The sequence below is a fragment of the Sinocyclocheilus anshuiensis genome, unplaced genomic scaffold (assembly GCF_001515605.1).
Source record: "Sinocyclocheilus anshuiensis isolate Anshui unplaced genomic scaffold, SAMN03320099.WGS_v1.1 scaffold248, whole genome shotgun sequence".
Lineage (NCBI taxonomy): Eukaryota > Metazoa > Chordata > Actinopteri > Cypriniformes > Cyprinidae > Sinocyclocheilus > Sinocyclocheilus anshuiensis.
In genome coordinates, this window is record NW_015555734.1 from 1,517,040 (window position 1) to 1,538,399 (window position 21,360).

At 35.8% G+C, this 21,360-nt stretch overlaps 1 protein-coding gene across 1 annotated transcript in view; it reads left to right on the top strand.

Annotated features, from left to right (window-relative positions):
- The window catches only part of LOC107672963 (ephrin type-B receptor 5-like), a 58,199-nt gene that overhangs the window by 16,127 nt on the left and 20,712 nt on the right, over window positions 1-21,360 (top strand). The window contains exons 2-5 of the mRNA XM_016466347.1: window positions 6,570-6,634; window positions 8,060-8,332; window positions 14,688-14,851; window positions 15,222-15,517. Of these exons, the coding sequence (XP_016321833.1) occupies window positions 6,570-6,634; window positions 8,060-8,332; window positions 14,688-14,851; window positions 15,222-15,517 (798 nt within the window). The remainder of the gene's footprint in view (window positions 1-6,569; window positions 6,635-8,059; window positions 8,333-14,687; window positions 14,852-15,221; window positions 15,518-21,360) is intronic.

Sequence of the window (21,360 nt, forward strand, 5' to 3'; positions counted from 1 at the left end):
AAACACATTTCATTACACCAAATACACAAAATAATGTTCTTTTTAGCAGCATCATATGACCCCTTTAAAACAAAATCAGCTTGCCCAAAGAACACAGTCCAAATGATTCTTGTATAAATTTGTGCAAAAAATTTATTTAGGAATTTAGTTTGGAAGGCAGAATGAACAAAAATTCATTTTAGGGATTTTTACTTTGAACTAGGTCTTTGAAACCAACATACAAACCACTGACTGCTAGCTAAATATGCATTCTTTTAATTGGACTCTTGACTCAAAACCTGAGACCAAAGCATTGTGAGAACTTCTCCATATGACAACTATAGGTCAAAAATCACTGCTTCATCTTATCTCTTTACCCTCTCACACGCACCGTCTGTCACTCTGTTTCCGTCCACTATAGGTCAAAAATCACTGCTTCATCTTATCTCTTTACCCTCTCACACGCACCGTCTGTCACTCTGTTTCCGTCCACTATAGGTCAAAAATCACTGCTTCATCTTATCTCTTTACCCTCTCACACGCACCGTCTGTCACTCTGTTTCCGTCCACTATAGGTCAAAAATCACTGCTTCATCTTATCTCTTTACCCTCTCACACGCACCGTCTGTCACTCTGTTTCCGCCCACTATAGGTCAAAAATCACTGCTTCATCTTATCTCTTTACCCTCTCACACTCACCGTCTGTCACTCTGTTTCCGTCCACTATAGGTCAAAAATCACTGCTTCATCTTATCTCTTTACCCTCTCACACGCACCGTCTGTCACTCTGTTTCCGCCCACTATAGGTCAAAAATCACTGCTTCATCTTATCTCTTTACCCTCTCACACGCACCGTCTGTCACTCTGTTTCCGCCCACTATAGGTCAAAAATCACTGCTTCATCTTATCTCTTTACCCTCTCACACGCACCGTCTGTCACTCTGTTTCCGCCCACTATAGGTCAAAAATCACTGCTTCATCTTATCTCTTTACCCTCTCACACGCACCGTCTGTCACTCTGTTTCCGCCCACTATAGGTCAAAAATCACTGCTTCATCTTATCTCTTTACCCTCTCACACGCACCGTCTGTCACTCTGTTTCCGTCTTTCTTTCAGTGCTCCTGTGTCACAGCTTTTTAAACAAACATTGTCTCTCTCTCCCTCTCTCTCACATCAATAATGTAACTAAATGTATCTCTGTGTTTAAGCCCTGACAGGGCCCTTCTGTCACTTTCCTGTTTAATAATAAACACAAAAAGAGGGGGCCAGAGTGAAGGGGACAGCGTGTATGTGCAACAGAGGAATGAGAATGATATGCCAGCGGAGTGCATTACTCTAGCACTTACTTACTTGGTTTGGCCCACACAGCAGTTTTTGCTTCCATCAGTGTGCAAACATCCCCATCTCTCTGGATCACAATGGACCCACTGAGTGCAGCCCGGCACTTCATAAATGTCCACGCTCAGGGTTACGGCCTACCTGAGAATCTATTTAGGGTTTCGGTCATACACTTTTAATTACAGTTAGGGAATTTAGAACAAGTCATGTAGGAGAAAACCCTGGATAAAACCATGTTAAACTGAGATTAATCACAGATTAGTAAGTAACAGACTAAAAAGAGCTAAATTAATCTTGCTGACTCCACCATAGAAAGAAATCAACGTATGTCTTTTTCAATATATTTCATCATGCATTTTTGAGAGGACTATGTAAATATAGCCATCCCTAATGCTGAATGGCACATAAATATCTCATTAAATGAATAATTATTTTGTTAAAATCCAATTAAAATGCATCTGCCTTTGTGCGAAATGTCAGTTACCTTAAAATATAAAGTTGCACTTGTCTAAATATGATTAGAAGAAATATGGTTCGTTCATCAGTTCTCCCCAAAGTGTATTGAACAGAATGTCTACAAAGCTGTTTTTTAGACAGGCAATTTTTCTGACACACTTACTGAATTTGACCTAGGATGTAAGCCAAGAAGTCCAGGATAATCTTGTGAAGAAAAATAATGTGCCTTTCATAATATTGGAAGAAACTCAATTTTAACTTGATTAGCATTTTATTTTATTTATACATCTAATGGAACATCAATGCTAATTGTTAGATTTAAAATTATTAACAGGCTACACAAACTGTCCTGCAGTGTGGGATGATTAGAGAGAATAAACTCAGTTTCAACTGATTTAAACAGCATTTTTCAAATTGTATTATAATTATTGCATGTGGTTTTTATGTCACAGACAACGTGGAATATTTGTACTTTTAAAAGATAATTTGTCACAATGCAGGATCATTAACATGGATTAGTGAATTCAAAACATTGATTTAAAAGTGGCAAAGCAATTGCAAGAAATTTTGACCTGTTATATCATATCGTTCCTGTGTCCATATGTTAATTTTAACCTAAATTCTTGATGAAAAAAGCTCATGTTCATGTGAATTTGTCAACTACCCATCTGAGAATAAATGTTGTCAGTGAAGTGACAAGATTTGCTGTCACCCTTCTGAGTGTTGGAGTGCTGCCGCAGAGCAGCGTCATTGTCAGAGCTGAAGATGGTGGGAACTTTAGGCCCTCTCTGTTATAGCCTATACTTGGGCAAATAAAATATTTGTCTCAGGCCCTGTGAATTTCTGCAACAGCCCTGACCCAGAATCATCCCTCTGTTCATTCCACACTAACAGATGGAGAGGCCATCTGTAAATGACAATTTGGAGTTTTTGGAGACATTTTCACTCAATAATGTAAATAAAGGTTTAATGTACCTTTAGAAGCCATAGTTTTATTGAACCCTAATGTCAATCTGTGACACATTTATAACTGGTTTGATCATGTCGGACTGCCCATTAAAAATCCACATTCACTCACATAAACAAATAGCAAACCAAGATATTTCAAGGTAGGTATTTCAAGGTAGATTGTGCATAATGATTCACAGAATGCATAATTTAATTTCACTGATGTTAAAATACAGTCCATATGCACTTGTCTTACAAGGCACATATAAGAGAATGTAAATTATTATAAATCATCCTTTGTATAATGAGGTCAAAAGGACGAACTCCCTGCAGAGACTGTTAAATACGGTGTGTGTGTGTGTGTGTGTGTGTGTGTGTGTGTGTGTGTGTGTGTGCACATGCTTGAATGTGTGTCAAAGAAAAAACTATACTTATATACAGTAAGATCATTAGAAGAGACTGTCAAAGATTAATGGTGTATTTATATGTCTGTGTGCAGGTCTTTGTGAGAAAGTACTTGTCAAATGATTTGTGTAAGCATGCATGCACTTCTGTGTAAGATCTTCAGGACCAGATTGACATTGGACATCAAATGGTGATCCAACACAGTCTGAATTGTTTACCATATAAAAATGACAAAAATGTTGATAAAAGTCAAATATGAAAATGTATTTATTGAATGCATTTAGCCAACAATATCCCCAACATTATTAACATGACTGAGTAGAACATTTGACAGTTTTGCAAAAACACAAACAACAGCTGAAGCTTACCTAACATATTGTGTGGAACGAACACTGGGACAAGTATTGTAGCCTGTTAGTATAAGCCATATTACCAGAGCCAAATTAATTTAAAATGAAAAACAACAAATAAATAAAAATAAAATTATGATTAGATACGTGTCCTTTGATTGCAACAATAGAAGATAAACTACTAATATTTATTATTGATTTTAGTAAAAATTAGAAATATTATTTCTATTTGAAAATATTTTATTACATTTAATCACATTATTCCTGCGCAGCCATTATTCCAGTCTTCAGTGTCAGATGATCCTTCAGAAATCATTCTAATATGCTGATTTGCTGCTCAAGAAACAAGGGCAAATAGAGGAGGGAGGGGGAGGCTGAATTAAAAACATTCTCGTCCTCAGTATATGTGCCAGCTGTGTGTGTGTGTGTTTGTGTGAGGTTTAGGCCTTCTGTGAATGTGCTTTATATGACTGTTCTTGTTTTGTCTTTGCTCAATTTGGTTTGATTAATTTAAGAGTCTTTAGGTACTTTACATGAGGACTTGGCCCATTTCACGCCACCCCAGAGGAGCCAGAGCTCAACCTCCCATCATCTGGAAAAATATGTGGTATTAAATAAACATGAACCATTTCAGAAATAATTCATTTGCAAACAGTCTGATGGATTGCTGATAAGAATTCACTTGCATCTTTTATTTGTCTTTTCACTCACTTTCTGTCGGTGATAAACAGTTTATTAGATGAATGTCAGGGAAAACATGATATGATGGGAAAGGACAGTTTAGTTGCCCGATTCTGGTCATATCAACCTTTATTGTATAGAGCATTTTGACACAAGTTCTGCCTGTGGCGCATTTTTCATATGGGATGTTGACAGGCGCATTCCAGCGTTGTGCACATTTTAGCAACGCATTCCGGTGGCACTCTTGTATTTTCTTTCTGACACACAGTAGCAGAGTAGCAAAGTCTGAGACACCAATTTTTACATATTTTAAGCATCAACTTAATGGAATGAAAAGTTGAATGGGAAATTTACACTGAACTTAGCGAGGTCATATAAGCTAGACATGCCAAATCAGGTCCTCGCTTGAAATCAGGTCTACATCAACAATATGATAATGATATTATTTTTTAAAAAGTGTATAACTGCTTGCTAGTGCATGATTAAACCAAATTGGACATAAATATGTACAGCGTGAAACTTGAATACCTAAAACATGGTACAAAACTAAACTTTGTGAAACATAAAAAAATTTAATAAAAAAACCCATAACCCAGGGTTATAATGACCCAAGGTTAACGATTTTAAGTGCAAAAAGGCCTTTTGTGACGTGTTAATTAGTGACCTTTAAATGACAAAGATCCTATACATTCCTGATTCATGAATTAAAAACGCTCTCGTCCTCAGTATATGTGCCAGCTGTGTGTTTGTATGAGGTTTAGGCCTTCTTTGAACATGCTTTATGACTGTGCTGTGCTTGTTTTGTGTTTGCTTAGTTTGGTTTAATCAGCATCTGACTTGAAGCAGTGCATAGCTGTTAGAAATTTTGTCTGACTTTGAGACAGATTCGAGGGCGATTCGAGAGCATCAGGTGTTCTGACATATTATCCTACCCATCAGATTGTCCTACCAGGGTTTACTGCGCATGCGCACATCAATATTGCGTCCTTTTTCTCATGCTGAACAACAATATTTAATGTATCTGCATTACTGTAAGAGTAGGTGTAGACTTTAATAAAATTATTTATTGTTGGTTTCATGTAGTTGTATCCCTTCTAGCTACAACCGCGAATATAACACATAATTACTGTATTTGCATTACTGTAAGGGTAGGTTTAGGGTTGTGGTAGGTGTAGAGGTTAATAAACCATAATTTTACAGGTAGCATTTTTCGTTGTCGAATTGTACTACCCATTGTTTTAATAGGAGGTAGCAAAATCTGACAGGGTAGCACAAATCGACAGAACACCGGCTGACTCATTCAGTTTCACGATTGGCCAGATTCACAGACGACAACAGTCACGTGTGTGACATCTTCAGTTCCGCTAATGCTCACAAATACATGCTTTTATAACAGCAAAAAATGTATATATTTGTATATATTTTATACTATAAACTCTATTTTAGTTCAATAATATTTATTTAATATTTTGAGGAGATCTTTGTTACTAAATACTATTTGTGCAATAATTATGGTCCATTAATGACTTATAATATTTTTTCTAATATTTCTATTACTTATATTACAATTAGTGTAGTACGTAAGGTTAAAATAGAAAAAAAAGGTTTTAAATTCCAATGCAAAGAGTCAAATTAGAGTCATTTTGTGGTCAGTAAAAAAAAACATTTTCATTGGTAATGCGTTTACCCACTAGGTACTTGCTTTTTACTAAATATATCTAGAAAATTGCAGGTCATACCTGCTTACTTATTTTTAAGTTCTTCATTTGAATAAATATTTAGACATGATTAAACACTAGATTTTTAAATGAGAAATTTAACAAGTTAATCACTTGCATCCTTTTATAATGATACTTGCATAATTACATACAATGAAAGCAAGTTATACGGTATATGTAAAACGTTATATAATCTATCAATTTCTAACGTTTTTATTAAATTGTAATCACGTTAAATACAAATTCAGTCCTATTAAACATTTGCATAATTACACACAATGAATGCAAGCAAATACTGAATTTAAAATGGTGCTAAAAAAGGCATTCAACAAAAAAAAAAATCAAAACACAAGAACTAAATAAACCACATGACTAGATCACATGAGGGGAACAACGAATCATGACTAAACAGGAAACATGACTAAATTATAAAATAAGACACAATAATTTTGACTTTGACGAATGCTGTTAGACCGCTAAGATTTTAAACCTTTTGTCATCCTAACAACAAAGAAAGCAGTATTGAGAGTATCAGTTATTGTTGGGGACAATTTGTCCATTTTTTATTTTTGGTGGGGGGACTTGTCCCTCTCAAAAAATGTCTATGCTGATTACAGCCCTGTTTTAATCTAAATAAAGTAATGATGGAAATAATTACTCTCTCTACTTTTCTGTCCTTTCCTGTCTTTCTCAGTTATGCTGCTGGACACGACGGAGTCCACCGCTGAACTAGGCTGGACAACGTATCCTGACACAGGGGTAAGATTTATGTTTTAGATTAGAAACAGCGCACATTCACTGATGCTTCTATGAATCTGAAACATATGGATTACAATTTAGAATATTCTGATGTGATTAATTGTGTGTGTGTGTGTGAAACGTATCGATGACCTCCTCCTTTGTATTTGTTGTTTCGGTTGTCCTGTGTGTGTGTGTACTTCCTGTTTTAATCCTGCCTTTCCAAAAGGACAGGAAATGGAGCATATTAAACCCTCCTTCCCTCAGTTCCTTCATCCACTTATGTGTACATTTGCTGTCAGCTCGACCGTGATATCTGCTGTCTCTGTGGCTCTGGGCAGCGTAGAGTCTCTGACCTACTGAGAAGAACTAGTCCTTTACTTCCTGCAGCTTCTCTTGCCAGACCTCAGTTTCTCTCTTTCTCTTTCTGTCTGTCACTTGGTCTGCATACATATCTTTATTAATCTATCCATCTGTGCTTTTCTGAATTTCTCCCCCTCTCCTTCACTCATCTTCTCATTCTCTCAAGCTGTCCGCCCCATCTTGTTTTCTTCCCGCTAAGTCCCATTTCATGCTTTCGTTCCCTTTTAGTTCTCTAAATGAATGTTTTCATTCCTCCAGCAGTCTTTTCATGTTAAGTGTTTGATGTTGTATTTCTCTCCATCTCCTCTTAGTCATTCTGTCTGTTTGTATTTATTTTCTTCATCCTCCATCTCTCTCTGTTTCTCAGCATGGCAGTTGTTCGCCGCCTCTTTGTGAGTCAGTGAAGGTGTGTGTCTGTGATTTCTGTATTGTTTGTTTGAGAGATTTGGGGTTTGTCTGGGATTTTCAGCTTAAATCAACTGAAGAAGCGGGAAAGGGCAGGGCATTTCTTTGATCCAATCTGTGTCATTTCACACACACACAAAAAAATATATAATCTTTTGTTTTTTTCACAGAGATGTGGGATTATTATCTCTGGGTCCCAAATACAGACAATAGCTTACCTAACATTGTGTTTTTCTTTTTTTTAATATTCATTGCTATTTACTTTTTTAATACAGTGATGTCCAGAAGTCCAATTTCTTTCAAATTTAATTCAAATGTTAAGTTAAACTGGAAATAAATAAAAGATTAAAAAAAACACATACACAAATTATTTTAAAATGTATTATATATATGTGTGTGTGTGTGTGTGTGTGTGTGTGTTTGTGTGTGTGTGTGTGTGTGTGTCTGTGTGTGTGTATTAAATACAGTATATATACATTTTTAAATAAATATTTTATATAATTTAATAAACATTGTAATAGCATTTTTAACTAAGAATGTAATTAAACAAATTCAAAAGGCATCTCAGACTTCTGGACTTCATTGTATATATTCAAGCATCTATGTGAAAATTTTGTGGTTGTGCAGTATTCAAGCCTCAGGCTCATTTTTATTCTCCAACATTGTTCCACCTCTCAGTGGGATGAGGTGAGCGTGTTAGATGACAAGGGGAGACTCATGCGTACCTTTGAAGTCTGCAATGTCAATCAGAACCCTCGTCTCCAAGACAACTGGTTGGCCACGCCCTTCCTGTACCGGCAGTCAGCTCCACGGATCTTTGTGACACTGCGTTTCTCAGTTCGTGACTGTGCCAGTCTACGCTCACCCTCCCCGACATGCAGGGAGACCCTGACACTGTACTACAAGCAGGCTGACTCCCAGAGAGAGCTCGAGAGAACCTGGGCAGCTGAGGTGAGTGACGAGGGATTAACTCACTTTCAAGGCCCCAAACCAGAGGCTTTAATGAGATTAAAGAAGGATTGAGAAATTTTTACTAAGCACACTGGTATATGGGTCAATGATATATTCATTTTTTCTGTGGCTATTATTTTTTTCCAAAATACATGAAAAATGCAGTTCACACATACATTGACTTGAATATGCATCTTTTATTATTTTCTATGAGCATGCTTTTTTCATTTCTGAATTAGAAATGTTAAAATATTAATATTTGAAAACCTTTCAAACCAAAGTCATGTGGTGTGACCAAAAAAGAGACATAAACCAACCAACACTGGGGAAGAAAAAAAAACTGTAAACAGAAAATGATTTCATAGAGAAGACTGCTGTGTCAAAATCAATAAACTTCTTAAATTAACAGATAATTTGACCTTTACTGGCAAGACAGATTTAATTCAAGTTGTAAAATGTCATGTTGTGCAGCTCCACAAAATGCATTAATATTAATGAATTACATTACTGTTTAAAATTTGGGATCTGTACTTTTTAAAAATGTTTTTGAAAGAAGTCTCACCAAGTCTGCATTTATTCAATCAAAAAAAAGATCAAAAATAAATATTTTACTATTTAAAACTACTGTTTCTATTTTAATATATTTTAAATATATGAAGCTGAATTTTCAGCAGCCATTACTCCAGTCTTCAGTGTCACATGATCTTTATAAATAATTCTAATGTGCTGATTTTCTCAAGTAACATTTCTTATTATTATCAATGTTGAAAACAGTTGAGCTGCTTAATACTTTTGTAGAAACTTTGATCATTTTTCCTTAATCCTTTGATGAATAGAAAACTAAAAAACAACGTAAAGTCTTTACTGTCACTTTTGATCAATTTAATTTCTTTTTTTTTTAAAAGAACATGTCAAAATCATATGAAACCAACACTAATAGAAAAACGTATGGCCCAGAAAATAAATATTAATATATAATATGACCTGAGATGATGGATGGACTTGTGATGTTAGTGATATGTATTATCTCCCAAAAACATATATCACTACAGAAATGATAATGTCTGCTGTCCCCCACAAGAGCAACCATATGGCTAGGAGACACCTTGAGGTCATATCTGTAACCTTCAGCGCACACAACTTAAGTCTTATTTCCAATTATCCCATTTCTGCAGGACTAGCATCATAAAACTAACATGAGTGTAAATGCTGGCTTGTTGGATACCTTGTCCTACACCCACACACAGACATCATATGAAGGATTTTGGCAGCATTCAGTCTTGTTGCATTCTGTTTTGTTTGACTGACTAAGACATACTTGGAACATTTGTTATGATGCAGCCTGGGGATCCATAGATCCGCTTTCAAAGAAAATAAGACCCTCATGCTCTTTGAGTGACTGTATATTGACTGAACTACACTTCCTCAGATGCTTCACTCAGAATAAAAGATGAAACCTACATGATACCTCTGACATATGCCTGCAGGCTTCCAATAAAAAATATATTAATGTAAAATGTTAAAGCGAGAAGAGTATCCTTCATTGCATAATTTAAATGAAATACTAATTTCATTATTATTATTTTTAAATTGTTCAATTAATGTGTATATCAGCACCATTGAATATATATCTTTAGAAATTTCTGGGACGGATTGCCTCAAGGGATGTATATCTTACAAGTGCAATTTCCTGCTCGTGTTTGTTAGAGGAAAACACACAGTCTGGTTTTACGACACTGTTATGTGGAGCCTCAGCGGTTTGTGTGGTTTATGACTCCTCAGGGGAGAAGATAATGCTAAAAACAAAAAATAAAAGCTGTTGTTATCTCTCGGGAACTGTGATGTGGTACATCATCATGTAAATCAAATACTTTTCTTTTAGTTTTACTGGTCTCGCAACATCTCTGTTATGTAAAGCCCTTGTCATCTCTTCTTTTTTGCCTTGTAGTTAATCTTTTAAATACAATGCTGCCACACTAAAAATAGCTCCTTGAAGGAATAGTTCTGTCATTATTTAATCTCCCTCATGTAGCTCCAAACCTGTTTATTCTGTGAAAGACCAGAGTTTCCAGGTTCCATGGACACATCTGATGGCATTTTGCTTGGAGATTTCACTAGAATGGATAGCAGGCCACTGCAGCTGCAGGAAAGCGCTAGATTGGAGCTTGTGTCCAAGAGAACATTGCGCTGTTGGCTTTCACCACTGTTAATAGCTGCAATAAACACACAGCAGGGCATTAAAAATGATCAAATTACAGTGCCGAGTCACCACTCATTATACAAATCTGTTGTATGATTCAAGAAGACTTGGAATATTGGAATACTTTTATATATAAACTACCGTCTAAAAGTTTGGGGTCAGTAAGATTTTTTAAAATGTTTTTGAGTCTCTTATCCTCAGCAAGGCTGCATTTATTGATCAGAAATACAGTAATTATTGTTACAATATCATTTGTCTATTTGAATATATTATAAAATGTAATTTATTCCTGTGATGACAAAGCTGAATTTTCAGCAGCCGCTGTAAATGCTCACAGTAAAAAAAAAAAAAATCCTGTTGTTTTTATGCTGCTACTAAAATCTGTTTTGTGCCTTTAACATACTATATAAACACCACAGCCTTTCCACAAACTTTCCACAAAAAAATCCGTAGAAAAACTAATAATATCCTGGCAGAAATGTTTCAGTAGGCTACATTTTCCGTGAAATGTACAGAGATTTCCTTCAACCATAAAACACTACAAAATGCTATGCGTAATTCAAGAAGAAGAAAAAAATCAATACAGAAAGTTCCTTCATAATAACAAAGTACATTGGGTCGTATTTTTATGAACTTTTCTTACAGTACAGTTAAATTTACAATAGTTTTTTACACTGTTAAATTAGTTCTCAAGAAACATTTCTTCTTATTAATGTTGAATACAGTAGTGCTGCTTAATATTGTGGAAACCGTGATCGTTAGATATGCATGCTGTTAGAAATTGAATCTGCTGTTTCTAGTCATAAGGAATAATAGATGACGGGCCGTTGAATCATTAGAAAAATGCACACCTGAGGTGATGCGACCAAGACGCGGAGTGGCTACACCTCGGATGTGTGTTATTTTCTAATAATTCAACGGACGGGAGTCAATTATTCCTCTTATACTACGGTTACCACACCTCACGACATTGTTCAGATGATGTATTTCAAGATATTCGTCAGTTTTGTTTGTCCTAAAACACTCTTGTGAGTAAGTTTAATTTTATTACACATTTCATCCAACGCCTCCGTTGCTAATTACAAAACGTCATTTTAGACCTAGTAACGGAGGCTTAAGCTGTTGATAGCAGACGAATGCAGATATTAATGAAGTTATTAGAGAGAGAGAGAGAGAGAGAGAGAGAGTAAACTTGTGAATTACCTGAGTCTCTGCGTCGGCGGCAGCCTCTCTACTAGTAAAGAAACTGCAACAATTCATCTGCTTCAAGAACAGCGCAGTTATTATTACCTTGCTAGTAAGAAATGACAAGTAGCTTTTAAATTGCTAAACTATTTTACTGATAAAATCGTCATAGCAGCGCTAACAACACATTTCTGTGAGCGTGTTTCCGTGTGTGCGTGTGTGTGTCTGTACATTACTGTATGAGTGTGCGTTTGTGACAGAGAGAGAGAGTGGGAGAAATAGAGAGCACTGGGAAAAGAATCACCCCCCTTTAAAATAATAATTTTTGTTGCTCACAATAATCACAATTTTGTTGCTTTGCAGCCTGAAATGAAGATGGACAGTTTTTGTTTTATCCAGCTACCACGTGAACATCCAAGTGAAAGATATAATGCTAACATGTCAGAAAAAATAAAATAAAATAAATTTAAAAAAAAATCACTGAGTTGAAAAAAGGATCACCCCCTTGAGTCAGTATTTTGTTGAACCACCTTTTGCTTTAATTACAGCCTTTATTATGTTGGGATTTGTCTCTGTCTCTACTAACTTTGCACATCTTGACTTTGCAATATTTGCTCACTCTTCTTTGCAGAACTGCTCAAGTTCAGTTAAATTTGATGGTGAGCGTTTGTGGACTGCAGTTAATTCAAGTCATTCCACAGATTTTTAATGGGGTTTAAGTCTGGGCTCTGATTAGGCCATGCAAGAACATTCACCTTTTTCTTCTTCAACCACTGTATGCTGTATTATGTTTTGCTGTGTGCTTTGGGTCATTGTCATGTTGGAAGGTAAACCTTCTTCCCATTGACAACTTTCCAGCAGAGGGCAGCAGATTTTCCTCAAGAATTTGACGGTATTTTGCCCCATCCATTTTTCCTTCTATCCTGACAAGTGCTCCAGTCCCTGCTGCAGAGAAACTTCCCCATTACAGGATATTACCACCTCCATTCTTTACTGTAGGAATGCTGTTATTTGGATGGTGAGCTGTACTGGACTTTCAACAGACATATCGTTTGGTGTTGAGGCCAAATAATTCAATTTTAGTCTCATCTGCCTCACAATCTTCAGGTGCATTTTGGCAAAGCTCAGACTGCATGTGGCATTTCTTGAGAAGTGGCTTTTTTTTTCTTGCAACTCTCCCATACAAGCCACATTTGTGGAGAATTTGTGATATTGTTGTCACATGCACACAATGACCAATCTTTGTCATAAATTCCTGCAACTGCTTCAGAGTTGCTGTAGGCCTCTTGGCAGCCCCTCTGACAGTTTCCTCCTGGCTCTTTCATCCAGTTTGGAGCTACATCCTGATCCAGGGAGGGTCTGTGTTGTACCAAATACCTTCCACTTCTTAATAATAGACTTCACTGTGCTTCTAGGCATTGATAAAGCCAAAAAAATGTTTGTCCCCATCTCCTGATTTGTGCCTGTCCACAGCTTTATCACGGAGATCTTGGCTGCGTTTACACTTGGCATTAACATGCGATCACCGTGATCCGATAAAGCAGATCGGATCATCAGTCAATCAGGACACGGCGCGTTTACACTTGGCAACATCAGCTGACTTCTCTATTTGGATAACCGATTGGATCTGTCTTTCCCACGAAATATTTAAATAAGTCTTCTGACAGTTCGGGAGAGAGTGGGCGGGGTTTTGCATGATGTCGACCTGCGAATGCAGACACGATGGCTGGATTGCGTTTACATCAAAGAGTATAGAAGACCAAGAGGCAAAACTCAGTAGAACGTTCCATTAGCATTTTCAGTCGCGGGACATTTTACAAATCAAAGATAAGTGTATGAGTCTCACTAGCGCTCCACTCGGGTGTTCTCCGTTTTTCTTCTGACAGTTCATGAGAGAGGGGACAGCGTTTTGCATGATGTCGACCTGCGAATGCAGACACGATGGCTGAATTGCGTTTACATTACACTGAGATCCGATCACAATGCGTCCTCGACTACCTCTGGAGCAGGACACGCTGATCGGATAACATTCTGATCAGAAGCGCGTTTACACTTGTCTTTTCAATGTGTATGTGGACAACATCCGGATGCAGGTCGCATGTTTATGCCAAGTGTAAACGCAGCCCTTATGACAGTGCCTTGCCACCCATAGTTGTTTGTTTGCTTCAGTTGCACTACCAAGGACTGTAATGCCCCAGGAAAACTCTTTTCATGCTGAGCTGATCAAAGTGACCACAGCTGATCACAGTTGAAAGTCAAATGGATTTGTGTGCCATTGAGAAGGTGATTAGCTACACCTGATTGAATTTACGGGGGTGGCGGGAAAGGTGATCCTCTTTCCAACTCAGTAATTCTGTTTTTTTTTTTCTGACATGTTGACATCTTTCACTTGGATGTTATAAGTTGCACTGAGTAAAAATACAGCTGGATAAAACAAAAACTGCGTCCATCTTCATTTCAGGCTGCAAAGCAACAAAATGTGATCATTTTAATTAAAGGGGGGTGATTCTTTTCTATACCCACTGTATGTGCTTTCCGTACATAATTTTGTGGCGAAAACATGGAAATAATTTGTCGTTTTTATCTTGTTGTTTACTATATTTATTTGCTTGGTCAAATGTCATTATGGGTTTTGGTTATTTTGCTGTTTTAGGTTGTAAGGACATTTTAAATAACTGAAATCAATTGGTGAAGTGATCTGGACATGTTATGCGGTCAAGACCTGCCTGGAACTACACTTTAGCCTTGCGTTTCCCTGAAAATAATTGCACCCCTTAGAACATTCGTCAGCCAACCAGATTCAAGCGTTCAACAGCCCCGTAGTGTAAAGTATATTTAATATTTCAATTGTTTTTAATGTTTCTATGAAGTAAGGACAAGTGGCAAAAGCACATTCTCCCTTTAAACATGATATATTCATTATTAGTATGAAAGCTGTTCTCTCTAAGGATCTGTCTTTCTCTGCTCTAGCCTTCCAGTGGAGAGACGAGAGAGGGCTGGGTGAAGATCGACACCATTGCAGCAGACAAGAGTTTCAGTCGTGTGGAGCCAAGTCTACCTCACCAGTACAAATCTGAGAACGCACGGCGCATCAACATCAAAACCCGCAGTTTTGCTCCTCTCACACGCAAAGGGTACGATGAACTTTTGCCTTTTCCCTGTCTCCCCAAAACCCCTGATGAGTGATGGTCACTGTGTGCAGATGAAATGAGGATCCCTCTGAATGTGGTCACTCAGGATCAGGCAATTCGGCTGAGTAAATATCAGCCACAGTGTTAATATTTACCTTGATATGGTTTGAATATGAAAACAAACAACAGTTATTAGTCAAGTCAAGTCAAGTCTGCTTTATTGTCAATTCTTCCACATGTACAGCACATACACACAGAGAATTGAGTGTCTTATTAGTCGGTGTGGTCTCAACAGATGTTTTGCTGACTGCTAAGCCTGTCGCCTGTCTCTTTTCATTACTCTCTTTTTGTCTTTTTTCTCTCTTTTTTTCAGGTTTGTTTTAGCAATAGTAGACAGCGGAGCTTGCGTGTCACTTATGGGTGTTTCCATATTTTATCGTCGCTGTCCAGCAACCAGTCGTTTCCTGGCCTTCTACCCAGCCACGCCCTCTGGGGCGGAGCCAACGTCTCTAGTTCCGGTGACTGGGACCTGTGTACCCCATAGCCAATCACAGGGTGGGACTGCACCAAGAATGCACTGTAACACTGAAGGCGAATGGCTGGTGCCTGTTGGAGGATGCACGTGCGATGCGGGATATGAGCCCAATCATAATGACTCGGCCTGTTTAGGTGAGTCAGTAAAACATGTATTCTAATGGTGGGAATTTTGATTCATCTCAGTGATTCAAATTTTTTGTATCTAATCACCAAAAAGACTTGTTCAGATTTGTTCACTGAATAATTCAGTGACAGGATGTGAGCCTAGTCGTAATAGCTTGGCTTGGTTAGGCGAGTTAACAAAACATGTTGTATTATGATGGGGATTTTGATAAATACAAGTGACTCAAATGTTGTTGTTTTTTATCCATTTATATTTATATTATATTTATTCAGATTCATTAACTGATTCATTCATTGACATAATATGAGCCCAGTAATAAAGTCATCTTTAAATCAACAAAACCTGTAGTTTAATAGTGGGAATTTTGATTCATCTTAGCGACTCAAATCTTTTGAATCCATTTGCCAAAAAGATCTGTTCACTGATTCAGTCAGAACAGGATATGAGCTCATTCATAATGGCTCAACATGTTTAGGTGAGTAAACAAACATGTATTCTAATGGTGTGGATGTTGATTCATCTCAGTGACTCAAATCTTTGAAACCATTCACCAAAAAGATTTGTTCAGATTTATTCACTCATTCAGTGACTATTTCTGCAGGTTACATCGTAACATCAGTAGGTGGTGACAAATCTATTTATTTTTTACTTTTTTTATGAGTGAGTCATTTCTGAATCTGAATAAAAAAAATACTGAAGGATACTGAATCAAAAACAAAACAAAAAAAACTTTCACGATCGAAGCAAAGTCTTTATTAATTTTCTTACAATACTAGTAAGAGACTCTAGGAAGAGTCTTTAAGCATTATAAGCTTTTACCCAACAAATGACTACAAACATTTATTTCAAATGTAACCAATTTAACCATGAATTCTATAAAATTCTTATACAAGTGCTTTTTATGCCTTTATGTTAATCTCTACATGATTATTTGTACATATATTTGTACTGGCAATAATTTATTTGTTCTATCACATTACTATTTAGGTGATTTGATAAAAGCTGAAAGGTAACAATCAAAACTGACTTGACAAAGCACCTAACAATTTACACTGTTCATTATACATTCACCTAGTTTAGCTTAATGTTTAAAAAAATTTTACATGTTATTTGTCAACAACTTACATACAGTCAGTGTGCTTATTTGTAGTGATTTTATTTCAGTGCAGTTTGTTTAGCTTTAATATTATGTCATTATTGGTGGAGCCCATTTACACGATCTTACCTGGGACCCCACAAACCCACTGGCTGGTCCTGAGCTCATCACATTTACATGATCCTCTAACGTTTGACAAATACTTCTAACCAGCAACCCACTTTCACTCACCTTATCATTTCATTGTGCGTGCGTCATTGTTGTGTCAGTTATCTTTGAATCAGAACTCTGCGGGCTTCCTGTCATGGTAATTATAAATGAAATTTGATGGACAGAAAATGACACACGGTGTATTCAGGCAAGCGAGAAGGCGCCCGTAAACACAGATCTAATTAAAGACACAATATTGCATGCACTGTTTTGTGATTGCAAGTTACAAATTTGTCTCCACGAGTTAGCTAACGACTGTCCTCATTTGGAAAAATATTAGTTAAATAATATTTCTTAATAGGGAAACTAAAAATGTTTTCTGTTACGGTTATGTTAGGGAAGTAAAAATTCAATACTTGACTAAACAATAATTGATCAAAAGTGAGAGTAAAAACTTTTATACTGATATATACATTTTCTTGATAAATGCTTTTTCTAAATTATTTTTAACTTTTTTTTTTTTATCAAGAAATTTTGAATTGTATCGCTATGACCAAAAATATTAACCAGCATAACTGTTTTCAACATTACTATTCATAAGAAATGTTTCTTGAGGTCCAAATCAGCATATTAGAATGATCTGAAGGATCATGTGACACTGAAGACTGGAGTAATGGCAGCTGAAAATTCAGCTTTACATTACACTTTAAAATATATTCAAATAGAAACATTTTAATTTGTAATAATATTTTACAATGTATACTGCATTTTTGATCAAATAAACACAGCCTTGACGAGCATAAGGGACTTCTAAAATGTTACAACCCAAAATTTTTGAACGATATGTAGATTTATAATATAAAAAAATTACTGCAACTGTCTTTCAAATATATTAAAAATGAATGTCTCAAGGGAGTTGGTCTGTGGTATTTATAATTAGCTTTATATATAAACAATAAACATATTTGTAAAAAAGTTAATTTTTCTGTCTATCCGAGCAATGGTGGGAATGAGGTCAGAGAGGAGGAGAGATAGAGATGAAACAGAAGTGGAGGAGAGCTGAAAGGGGTTAAACTCTGGGGGCGATGCGAGTAAATCAGACAAGAAGTTTTGGGATATCTTGAAGACGAAAGTAGAGTGGTGGGGAGACGGAGAGAGAGTGGGATAAGAGAGGGATGTGACACATTTAGGTCACGCTGATGTAATGGCCATTCAGCTGAACAAGTGACAGAAACCACAGGAAAGAGGAGGGGAAGGACATAGTAGTGGACACAAGTTAAAAACTGGAGCACTGAGATAGCAGAAATCATACAGAACATGCTAGATGGACAGATGGAGTCGTGTGTGGAACAAGTTTTATATTGAGCGCAACAGTGTTATGATGTGTTATATGATGTATATATGATGTATTTTCTTGAGTGCAGGTACATTTAAATTTGACGATGTCACATTTAGCAGGAAACTGATTTGAACTTCTCTAATATTTTGCTGTATTGAGCTTGGCAACTGAAGTGGCCGCAGCAGTATATATATATACTGCTGTTCAAAAGTTTGGGATCAGTAAGATTGAATGTGTTTTAAAGAAGTCTCTTCTGTTCATCAAGGCTGTATTTATTTGACCAAAAATACAGAAAAAAACAGAAATATTGTAAAATTTTATTACCATTTAAAATAATGGTTTCTATTTTAATAATCTTTCAAATATAATATAAAGCTGATTTTTCATCATCATTACTCCAGTCCTCAGTGTCACATGATCCTTCAGAAATCATTGAAATCAGCTGTGCTACTTCATATTTTTTTTAGAACCTGTGATACTTTTTTCAGGATTATTTGATGAATAAAGATAAAAAAGAACATCATTTATTTAAAATAGAAATCTTATTAAAAATAGAAAAACCCCTGCATTAAGAAATAACGTGAATTTGTGCACTTTAATGTGTTTAAAAGACAAAAGCCTTCCAAAGACATAGTTGATCATTCAAATATAAATGAATATGTTCATCAGTAGTTGATGCAATGTTGAAATGCTAAGAAAACACTTCTTAAAATTAAAATTATTATTGTAAATATAGTGGTCAAATGCTGTGTGGCCTCTCAGTTTTCTGTGTAATTATAGCCACCTGACTAGTGACTGGTCTTTGTGTGAAGGTCCACAAAACTGGAAAACTTTCTGAATGTATATAAGCAGTAGGCTATTTTAATAAGGAAAATTTAAAAGATAAAAAATGAGGAATTAGGGAGAATTGTGTGAATAATATGTAATCATGTAATCAATAAAAATTTAACTGTAGTCTGATTTCGAGTATTTTAAAATGTGATTTAAGCTAATTACAAGTACTTAATTTTTGGAATCTGATTACGTAATCCAGATTACATGTAATCAGTTACTACCCAGCTCTCTCTCTAAACTTTAAGCAGTAGAAATTACTTTAGTATAAACTACAGATTTTAATTAGAATTTTTATTATAATTTCCTTTAAGCATAAACCTCACACCTTTTTATTAACTTGTTTTATATTTTTATTTTTACCTATGATGCATCTTTGCTGTCTGGTCAAGAGTAGCTTTCTCCAGCTGTTTTTACAATTGCCAAAATTAATAAATATCTTAATTAAAACTGCTAAAAAAATGAATTATTGCTAAAAAATGAAGATGTTTTGTTTTCCTTAAATAAATAAAAAATTAAACACTAAAATCTAAAATAAGTATTTTAAATGCTACAAGTGAATTTGGGCATCACGTTGTAATGTTCAGTATGAAAATGGATAATACATTGGAGATCTGCTAAAGATTTAATTTAATAGTGTTATTAAAGTAGTGTTTTTCAAGATTAAGTAAATGTTAGATGATGACAAATGCAATCTAAATGTAAAAAAAAAAAAAAACTTAAATGAGCATTCAATAAGCATCTACTGATACAGATAAATTGAAAGAAAAATTGTATAAATATTTTCTGGACATATGTGTAGATATTAGATAGCAGAATTGAGACTAGTATGAGCGAGTTGTTTGCTGAAGAGCAAGTCTCAAAGCCCCATAAACATGTTCTTTCGCTTTGACCTCAGTTGTCCTTCAAGATTCTAGTCGATAAAGCATGACTGAGCAGATGAAACAATTACACCTGCGCATCCACACTTGAAAACTTTTTTTGCATATAGTGGACAGCTTAACTTCCATCTTTTCATCCACTTGTGCCTAATATCATTTACACAATCTTCCAGATTCTGGGTAGGCATATAAATAACCTTTTTTGTTAGATGTAATGGTGTTTTTTTTAGGCGGAATGACTCATTTCCACTTTTGACATACTAATAAACTAAATCGCAGCCCTGAATGGATGATTTGATGTAATATTTATATCCTCCATGTTGCTAAGGCCATTCAAATAGCATAAAACGACTCTTGATTCCTGTCATTGAGTCACTGGTGTATTCAGAGACATTTTAACTTGCATTTTGATCAATGCAGTTTTTCGTGATTCTCTGAAAAGGATGAAACAAAATATAACTGGTGACCACTAGGTTGTTTATAATTTGCTGAGAGTTTCCTTGTGTTACAAACATTATATTGGCACTATTACTATAAATAAATGCTTGTTGATAGTAGTAGTAGATTGCCTATATTTGCTTATTTTCACAGGCTGCTCCAGTGCACATGCTGAATGTTTTATTTTTAATGTTTTGTGAGGGGAAAGCCCTGCCAAAGGAGTTGGCAATATGTGTTTGACTATTTTTTTTTTTCTGTGTAAGCATGATTTAGTTTTTATCATATTCAAATTATCTGCTATTAAACGACTGTCCGCTACAGATAGGGCATCCAGGAGCTTTCAATCTCCAGTTTAGCTGTTCCTGATCTAATTAACAGAAAACGAGAGTATTGTGTAATGCCAGGAGCCAGCAGAGCATTACAAGCAAATAATATCACATTAAATGGGATAATTATGGAGATTAATTAGAGAGAAATGTATTTCCTAGGGTGGTTTCTACATAGGGGTCTGAGATACACAGAGAGAGAGATCTGAATAAGTGCATACCTTTTTATGTCCCGTTTTTGAAGTTGTGTGTCAGTCACTGTGTTTGTTGTTTGTGTGTTCATGTGTTTATGTGTGTTTGTGCATCTGTGCTTTAGTCAGAATGCTGCAAGCCAAATAAAGAGAATGAGAGCAACCACGAGAAGAAGAGAGACAGAGAGAGAAAAAGAGAGAGAGAGAAATTGGGTCAGCGATCTAAATACCAAGTACGATGTCAACGGCAAATTATATACTTCACTGAGGTCTCTCGTTCTCGCTGCCCATTTGCTTTTACATTTTCCCTTTATCTGCATCTTTTTCAATGTCTATTTCACTTCTTCTCTTAATTTTTCTTCAGTTTTGTATTTGTTTGAGCCGTGCTCTATTTAAAAATGAACAGCCCTTCCCCCACCAATGCCTTTAGTTTAATTCTCTCTTGATTTATCAAACACACACATAAACCTGCTCAAACCAACATGCACTTTCAGTACTGATAATATAATATAATATAATATAATAGGAGGGAGAAAAACTTTAAAATTATATACTGTATATATATATGTATATATATATATATATATATATATATAAAA